Source organism: Protomyctophum parallelum (assembly GCF_964188405.1).
Source record: "Protomyctophum parallelum genome assembly, chromosome: 21".
Classification (NCBI taxonomy): domain Eukaryota; kingdom Metazoa; phylum Chordata; class Actinopteri; order Myctophiformes; family Myctophidae; genus Protomyctophum; species Protomyctophum parallelum.
Window position 1 is genome coordinate 23,048,247 of NC_139713.1, and position 9,931 is coordinate 23,058,177.

Genomic DNA, 9,931 nt, shown 5'->3' on the forward strand with positions numbered 1-9,931 from the left:
AACGCTTTGTCCATATTTTTTACAGTCTATGGTACTTACTCATAGGAGACATTTAAAGGTTAATTCAAATTAATCTCATTTTGGTCCTTTTCCCTTTTTTGGAAAATTTTAAATGTATTTTATTGACCTTTTTTTCCTCAGGGAAGACCTTCAAGGATGCCCTGAGTACAATATAATCACAACATAATAGAACAAAACAATTACATTTTATATAAAGTGCAATACAAATAACATCACACATGACAAGAATCACAAATGAGGGCTACTCAAGCAGGTGCGGTGCTTACAGTACGTAATGCATCCTCATGTCCGTGCTGCGAGCTTGTACGTCTGCTATTTTTGAAAAATCTTGAATACTTTAGTTAGAATTACAAAAAGGTTTGAGAACTAGTCATTTAGAAGGCATTTGTGGAATCGACCTCGGGGTCTTCTTAACGGAATACATCCTGTTTCTTCTTCCAGTTGCAGAGCACGGGGCGTCTCCTGGAGGAGCAGCTCCCGGAGATGATGACGGAGCTGCTGGCAGCGGCCCGCGACAAGATGCTGTGTCCCGCCGAGTCCCAGCTGACCCGCTCGCTCCTCATGGAGGTCATCGAGCTGCACGCGCACCGCTGGACCCCGCTGGAGGCCCTCACCACGCAGTACTACAACCGCACCATACAGAAGCTCACCAAACCCACCGCATAGGACCAACCATGGACCCACCCCCCACCCCCCCAATAGGCTCTGTGCTCAGCAGCCGCATTGGCGATGAATTGGTGGCCCTTCTCTGCTTCCTTATTAAGACTCTGTTCCATTTAGTGTACGTTTTAATTTCAAGGACCCCCATAACTCAGAAAGTGTACAAATGGAACCATTTGGTTCCAAGCACGCTTGAGTGATCCGTTTCAGTTAAAGGCCCTCTCTAGGTCGTCCTCTCGGTTCTCCATACATCTGGCCAGTTCGTTGGTGCTTTGCGCTCCTGCATCGTTCTTGAGTACATCCACGTATGTTACTGTAAGATGTCCTCTTGGTCGATGCCCATGTGTTGGTTTCCACAGCACCAATTTGCTGACTGGCAGTTGTCCTGCTAGTGTCATTCTACTGGCTTCTATTTTCTGGCTCACCCTCTTGGTACATACAGGATCTTGTTGGTAACATGTACACTCTTGCTGATAAGTACTGCATGCAAAGGCCTTGTGTAATTTTCTAGGAATGTTCCTTTATAGAAGAGGTTTCATAGAATTCAACCATAAAAAGTCCATAGAGTAAGTAAGTAAGTAAGTAAGTCGATATTGTTTTATGAGAAGATTTCAAAACATAACTCCAGTCCATACTGGAATTGTTTTAGAAGTCTCCTTGGATTTGATAAAAGTTCCCTGCAATGATGAGATAGGGATGATTCGTTTTTTTGGAGAATGCGCATCTCTTTCCACTTTGAATCTGCCGTCTCAGGTGACGGAAAATTGTGTATGATTGTTTTGACTCAGAGTACAGGGCCATTTGGAACCCACTCAAGGACACTTTGAGGCCCACTGGTGTAGCAGAGTGTTTCCAGTGAGCCAACATGCACAATAATAATAGCAGACCAGAATGGAACAGAGCCTTAATTAGTATCATCGGTAACACCTGTGAAGGAAGTGTGGAAGGGGCCCAATTTCTCTCCAAAATGGCTGCTGTTCATAGACCCTCTATAGAGGGCCCTGGCCAGCCAGGACTACCACAGAAAGCCCGCCTCCACCACCACTACCGCATAGGAACAGAGCTTCCTAGAGCAGTGGTTCTCGAGATTTTTTATTATTTTTATTTTTTTCAAGGACCTCCAGTTTGCTAGGCATTTGAACACTGACCCCCGTAACGCATGGAGTGTGATATATAAACACCTCGGGGTAAAGAAACATCCTGTCACCCCATCAGTAAAGATGCTGTGAGTAACCTTTAAACATTTGGTTCGTCTCACATGAAACCTTATCCTATCCACAAGATTAAAGATAAAAGTGCAATACTATATACACGATATGCCACCGTGACGCTTATTACACGTACAGTAGATGGGTTCACTGCTCTGAGTTCTGAGCTCTGATTCTATAATTTATTACATTTCAAATAAACTTTTATTTGAATTGGTGTGTTCTTGGCGTAAACAAAAAGATACAATGCAAATACACACAACAACATATAGTGTAAAACATTTTATTTAAATAGCTTTTATAAAATAAAATAAAATCCCACAATGAGATGTCGTCTCATTGCCACGGTCTAATGAAATAAGCCTTCATAAAAATAAATAAGAATTTAAAACTAAAACAACATCTTAAATAATCAATGCACAAAGATCATCAATACGTGGATGTGTGATTTACCGCTATATCAGCGGTTATCTGCATAGAGGCTTTTAAAACCATCAAACACAGACATTTACAAAGAACAGACACTCTTCACCCATGGCCAGTAGGGGCGCCCTTGACCACACGGTGACTGTGTGGGTAGTGAGGGGACGGGACAGAAAGGGGGGGGGGGGGGTGCTATGCAGACGACAGCGGGGTCACGACATGCGTGGGAGACGGGGAGGGGACGGAGGTCAGCATGTCCGTAGGGAGGAGAGGGAGATCTTTCCCTCAAAGATGAAGGGATGGGGGTGTTCCGCGTCAGTCTGTCCCTTTGTGTTCATCTGACCCCCCCCTCTTCCAGCCTGTGTCTCTCTCCATCCAGGCCCTCTTCCAGCCTGTGTCTCTCTCCCTCTCTCTCCATCCAGGCCCTTGGGGGTCCCGTCTGTGTGGCTGATAAAAGAGAGAGCAGACTCCCAGGGCCACGGCGCAGGTCAAAGGGTCCCCCGCTTGCCAGGGCCTTGAGCTCCAGAGCAGCCTTTGTCCTCCCGTCCTCCTCCCCCCAGCATGGAGTCCTTTGTGTGGGACTGAGACAGTATAGGAGGGCCTGTAGGCCCGGCCATGGCTGGTCTGGCCTTCGCTGGCTGGGCTGAGCTGGGCTGGAGGGCTTCTGGCTGGCAGGGGAAGGGTGACAGATGGCGACTGGAGCCCCCCCATGGGACGACACACTCCTGTTAACGCCCCACCCCCCAGTGCGTCATCTAATCCAGTGATTTTTCAACCTTTTTTAATTTCAAGGAGCCCAGTGTGCTATGCAATGGACCACAGACCCCCATAACTCCTGAGAGTGTACATTTGGTACAGTTTCTAGCCGGTAAGATCAATCATTTAGCCGACAAACTGTTCGACCTTTTACTCTACACTCGCATGTTTTGAGGACATCAACATTGAAAATGGCTGAAAATAGCCCCAGTGACATCGCCACACAACTAAATATAAAATAGGGAAAACTCTTAATCCCGACCCCTAAACCTAACCTAAATGAAAAAATAAATAACCTAAATCCTAACCCGGCCTTAATCTTTTCCTAATTGTTCATCTTAATAAAATACAATATTTTTTTAAACCAGAAAACAAACCATTTTCTCTTGTATGGACCAGGACAATTTTCCTCATAATGTCTGCTTTGTTTCTACTATACTCGTGGGGACATCTGGTCCTCACAAGTATAACAAATACAGTACACACACACACAGCTCTCTGGGGGATTCCTTGTTTTTGTTCATTAGCTACGGTGGGGTTTGGGGAGGCATTTCATTTCCTCCGTGCTTTGTCCACGCTTTTATCTTCAGTATCTATTTTATTATTATATTATTTTTTAAATCATGTATTGTTTCTATTGTCAACGTGTTACTATGATTATGTGTGAAACTCATCTTTATAAGATTTACAAAAACAAGTACGTATGAGATATTCTAGAAGTAGGCCTTATTGCACAGAATTGATTTGTTTTGCACTGTTATGGGGCTTTCTGCTTTTTGAAAGTTGGAAATAGACACACAGAAAGAAAAGAAGGCAAAAAGAAAAGTTCGTATTGAAAGTTGAAACGGTGGTCGTGGGTTAGAATTTCAAAAGGAAAAACCTTGGTTGTGAGAAACATGCGGTAGCGAAGGTTTTGGACGTGTGAGAGATTAGTGGCCTTGTCTAAACTACCCATATTTGTACGAGCATCCTTGTTTTTTTGGGGGAGGGCTGGCTGAGAACGTACTCTTTGACACTGCTCACTGGAAAAAGAAAAAAAAAATCCAGCAAAAAAAAAAAGAAATGCTAAAAAGAAGAAAAAAAAGCATGGCCCACAAGACACAGTGAAACGCTTCTCCCCAAGTTGTTCTCCCTCTATTCAAGCCATTCCTTGCAGTGGACATTTTGCAAGTCTTTTTGTTTTTTGACCGTATAACCCTTTTTTTTTTTTTTTGCTTTGTTTTTAGGGGAGAACTGAAAAAGCATTAACCTGTGTATATTTGAGGACTTGTTATAATAATTATGAACATTATTAGCTACTCCTGTGTGATTCTCAAGCCCCGATTTCTACTTCGCCGCATGACGGCGACGCTCGCCGAAAACGGTTGATTTGTAAACCTTTGTAAACGGGTTGTTTTGGGCTGGGGCCACCGCCGTGCGGCAGACCACACGTCGGAAACGTCATTCTGGCTGAGCTGCTAATTTGACGTGTGTGCTATGATACCGATGTACACGCCAATCAATCCTGTACCGTTTGTGAATGAGTTCCGTGTCTAATCCATCATGCAGTTGCAGTATATTTGCGAGTGTTTAAATAGGAAAAGAAAAAAAGGATTGAGAAAAGGATGTAGGAAAGGGCCTCATGCAACACAGAGGGCTGTTTTGTTTAGATATTGGTTTGTGTGGCTGTAGAAAACGAACTTCCGAAAGAGTGGCCGTTGTACCATTTTGATCAGATTAATGCTAAGGAATCGGGACTCCTATCAGGCATTATCTTATGTTAAAGGCATAGCATGTAACTTTCCCCTGAGTTTACATAACAAAACTGTATATATATATATGTATTTTGCCTGCAGAAACATGCTGTGTTTTGGATTGTTTTGGTTGCCTAAAAACGTCCCCGTCTACCAAAACAAGCGCCAAAGTACAGCGAGAGGGCAGTGTGTTCCTGCATGTACAGTAATCACCACCACACTGATACTACTCCGGTGGCTGACTGCTGGTATAGACCAGAGGGAAATGATTGGTAAGAACATTACAACGTTACAACTTTACTGTTTTGTAAAACGGGGCACAGTTGCATACTATATGCCTTTAAATTGCTGGGAGGGGGAGGGGGAGGGGTCATCCCACACATTCTCACGCAGTAAAATCATCAGTGTTAACTCTTGAGTGTACAAATGGAACCTTACGACTCGAGTCCATTTGGTTCCATTTGTACACTCAGAAATACTGAGGGTTTTGCGTGTACATGCATATGTTACTGTACGATTGGAAAACCTGTCTGATTGAAGCAGTGCACGTTTTCTTCGAGTTGACCTCCCCCGCTCCAAAAAAAGAAATGACGTCTTGGACGTACCGTGACTAGGGGGGATGGGGGTGGGGGGGTCGATGACTTCCGATTCTGTCCCTGTCGGTACATAATTCGGACGGCGCTGAGTCTCGGCACGACGACTCGCTCGCCTGAGCTCGCGCTGCACAGCGGTGCCTCTCGCGGCTCAAGTCGCCTTCAGACGGCGAGTGAAAACGAGCGCACCTTCTTCAATCTGACTGGTTTTCCAATCACACTGACACACACACGACACACACAAACACGACACATGCATATGAATTATATTTAGTTTTCCCATTGATTCTCTCTGGGCAGTTTTTTATGTATTATTGTAATTATAATTTTCTCTTATCTTGTATCAAGAATCCAGGATCCTGTGTAGTTGAACACGCCCTGAAGGAATAGTTACATGAATATTGGGCTGTGTTTGAACGTTGACATTGAACCTCTTTTTTTTTTTTTTTTTTTTGTGGGATGGCATACTGCCTAATGAGGTTATGATTCCATTGTGTTATTATAATATTTGTTTTGCTTTGTTTTTATCTCTAGGTTTCTATGAATTTTAGCTCAAATGGTGACATATATGCATATACAGTATATATACTCACCAATTTAAAGGTGTCGTACCTGATATGTTTTGGTTAAAATAAGTGTTTAATAGATCTATATTTTGATAGTAATCCTTGGGTGTTTGTTAAGTAGCAGGGTGTCTCCAGCTCTGAAATTGGAATTGATGATTGGAAGAAAAGAGCAGACAACATTGGAACTGAAACAGTAGAACTTGGGAGCTGATGAATGGGCACCATCTCCTGATAAAAATGCATTTTATCATGTTTAGTAAAGAGCTGGAGAGACACAGCCGTTGCTGAACACAATAGCAATGATTACTCACAATATAGAGCTATGTGTTTTTAACAAAGCACTTTTGGTTTTAACCCAACAAAATGTCACTTAAACCACCTTTTAAAATCAACTGAAACTTTAGTGATACCTAGCTTGCCGGTAGACGTGTGAGTGTGGGTATTGCCATGTTTTGGTTCACACAGAAAAGACACGCCTATATCGGCCAATTCCATTATGCAAAGAGAGGCTTGCTTTGGGTGTAGGACCCCCCCTTAACTCGTACCACACTGGACCCCCATCCAGTGTGACCTCTGACCCCGTAGCCCGGGTCAAGTGCGAAGTTTGAATGCGGCACGCCTTCATTAGCATATTTTCATGAATATATGAAATCCGGGCGGATCCAGTCCACACAAAGACAAGCTGTAGATTTGCAGGTGGGTCATCTGTGAGCTCTTGTTTTGCTTTGTTTTTCTAAGCAATTGGAAAATAAATAATCCTAACGGGGGGGTTGGAGAAAATGACGGATAAATGTGTGGATGTGTTCTCCATTTGTTTTTATTTTCATGAATACATACAGACAGTTGATTGTGGTTTTAATATCATGTATACTAAAATTAACGAGGACATAAACTGCATTGTTGCTACTGTCTTCAATCCATCTCTACTCTGAACGTATAACTAATCTTAGCACATGATTATGTAATATGTACAGAACATTAGTATGTTGTGCGCACGCACACACACACACACACACACCCCTCATCTAAAGCTGTGCCTTAACCCACTGGGTCGGGACCCATTTGTGGGACGCAGTCACATCTCGTGTGCGCATGTGTACAGTATATCGTCTCTTGTCGGGTGGAAACCTATTATGTCAAACTGTTAGTTTTCAGGACTCAAATTCAAAAGTAGCACATCTACAAGCTCCAAACGTTTCGAGCCTGCAGATCTGCTACTTTTGATGCTTTTGTATGATGTTTTAGTGTGATCAGGTAGGGCGTTCATTTACGAAAAAACTAAACGGGTTAAAATATGTCCTGCTATTGTTAGGAACCCTGCCCTCCGCCTGGGGCACCCCGGGGGCGGGGCCCTCCCAGGAGGAGAGCAGGGTGCTGGGGGGTTATCTCCTCACCCTGGGGCTCCCCTACTAGTCACTGGAAACCTTCATGTAAATGTCCTTTACATCCAAGCTAAACCCCCACCCCACTTTAGATGACTAAATCTACAGTTGATTTAGTCGACTAAAATTTCTTTTGGCAAGCCTTGATGACTTCTTAATGGCTGATTTTACACTTGATTGCATGCTGAAAATATCCGAAGCTCACAACGCGTCGTGCTGTGAGCTTGTAGATCTATTTTCAGCATGCAACCACAATGACTTGTATGTCTTAGTTCTACTGGATCTCTTCTTCACTAGTCCCTCCCTATTTTTTATTTGTTGAAAAAAAGTCTATAGTTTTAGTCATCTTAGTTTTTTGTTTAGTTTACTTTTCATGAAAAAAAGCTAGTCGACGGACATTTTTTAGTGGTGCAACCACTCCAAGGAACAGCAATGTCCCTATAGGACTATGTGACTATGTCCCAATGTTTAGAGTACCAGTAGGGGCAAAAGTGGTGCTGTTGTGCCAGAAACAGAGAGATAGTGTTGCACTGTTGCCTGCTAATTACAGAGAGAGAGAGAGAGAGACTCAGAGGCAGGGGGAGAGGGGAGTTGCACCACTCAGTTCACACGGGTGTAATTTTTCATCATAACGGTAGCTTTAGTCGCCGAAATCAACACTGCAGAGAGAGATGGTATGAGACGCAGAACGTATTAATTGTCTTCTTATACCGACCACTTCCTGATTAGCCTAGTGGTGGAAAGTAAATAAGATTTACTTAAGTACTGTACTTTAAGTACAATTTTGAGGTATTGTAGTTTGCGCAAAGCGACGCATTGTGAGTTGAGCTTGTAGATCTGCTATTTTCAACAAAATTATGATTTTGAAAACTTGAAAAGAGACATTCTGTATAATGAGTACTTTCTACTTCTTGTACTTTAAGTACATTTTGATGCCAATACTTTTGTACTTTTACACTAGTAGGCTACATTTTGAATTCTGGACTTTTACTACTTTTACTACAGAGTACTTCTGCATTGCAGTTGATACCTTTACTTAAGTAAAACATGTGAGTACTTTTTCCACCACTGATTTTGTTTCATGTCCAATCTTCCCCCATGTGTGATTAGCCTACTTGAGCAGACAGAGAGAGACGGACCGTGGAGAGAGGGAGAAGGATTTATTCATTCATTCAACCTTTATTTAACCTCAACAACTGCAGCGATGGGAAGGAAAGACCCTTATTTTCACTGATCTCAAGTAAGTTACAGCCAAACGGCATAAAACAAAAGTGCAGCAAGATTAAAAGCTCTAGTTCTGAAAGGTGTGAGAAATAAATGCCAAGTGAAGCCCGAGACAGCACTGTTATATTTTTTAAACGTGTGTGTGTGTGTGTGTGTGTGTGTGTGTGTGTGTGTGTGTGTGTGCCCTGACCTATCAGGCCAGTGTTATCCATTGTGTGCGTCACACAAAAGCAGACTGCAGCTCAGCTGGCCTTGATGATAACCCACAGACTGGGGTAGTGTGGGGGACAAAGACAATTACACGTGCACACCAGTGTTCATTTCATATGACGAAAAATGTTCGCCGACTACCTTTTTTTCACTGATGATAAACTAAATAAATACTAAGCTATGATGACTAAAACTAAGACTAAAATATATTTTCAATTTTGTCAATGAATAAAAACTAGACTATTTGTTATAGAGGTACTAGTGGAGAAGAGATCCAGAAGAACTAAAAGAGAAGACAATAGCAGATCTACAATAGTAGCTCGGCCATGTGTAAAATAAGCCATCACGACGCCATCAAGGCCTGCCCAAATACATTTTGACAAAATCAACTCTAGATTTAGTCGACTATACAAATCTTATCCGAAAACAAATGTTTATGAAGTAGAAGTGGTGAAAATACCCGATGTAGATCTTCTATTTTCACTCGTTTAGCGTTTCTCTTTTTGGGGTCATGGGCTAAAACGTTTGTAAAACACTGACATAAGGTAGAGAGGAGCAGAGCACAGACAAGGCAGTAGGCTAGCTTGTAGCAGGAAGCACGTGCATGCAGCGCGCCCTGCGTGTGTGCGTGTGCCGCAAAGCTCTTTTATGTGCCGTGTGTTTACACACGCACCGGGACCGCGCCTCCTCGCGCAGCACGCCAACCGCACACATCAAAGGCTGCGTGGCACGCGTGGGAGTCTCGCTCGGTCGCTCCGTTAAAGTAGAGAGAGAGAGGGAGGGGTAGAGAGAGCAGGGGACAGAGTGAGAGAAGGAGAGAGAGAGAGTGGTGTGGCTTTGCATTCATTTTGTATTCTTTTGGTGCTTCTCAAGGGCGAAACTGATTCACATTCTTTTCTACTGCACCCCCCCCCCCCCTCTCTCCTCTCCCATCTCTTCCTCTCTCCGCAAACTTCCAGACTATTTTGTCACCGAAGTTGAGGTTTCCTAGCAACTACTACTAGTACTAGGGCCACACTCATCGTCACGGTGACACTCGCCCCGTTGGGCGACCGTGGTCGGTCGTTAGGTGGAAGCTCACACAACCCTATAGCTACACTAAAGACGACCGTGGTCGGTCGTTAGGTGGAAGCTCACACAACCCTATAGCTACAC

General features: G+C 43.4%; 1 protein-coding gene across 3 annotated transcripts in view; it reads left to right on the forward strand.

Annotated features, from left to right (window-relative positions):
* ctif (CBP80/20-dependent translation initiation factor) overlaps positions 1 to 4,131 on the forward strand; it is a 76,850-nt gene extending 72,719 nt beyond the window's left edge. For all 3 annotated transcript variants that reach the window (XM_083794248.1, XM_083794249.1, XM_083794250.1), the window contains one exon: positions 463 to 4,131. In XM_083794248.1, the coding sequence (XP_083650374.1) occupies positions 463 to 687 (225 nt within the window). In that variant the 3' untranslated portion in view covers positions 688 to 4,131. The remainder of the gene's footprint in view (positions 1 to 462) is intronic.
* The last annotated feature ends 5,800 nt before the right edge of the window (positions 4,132 to 9,931 follow it).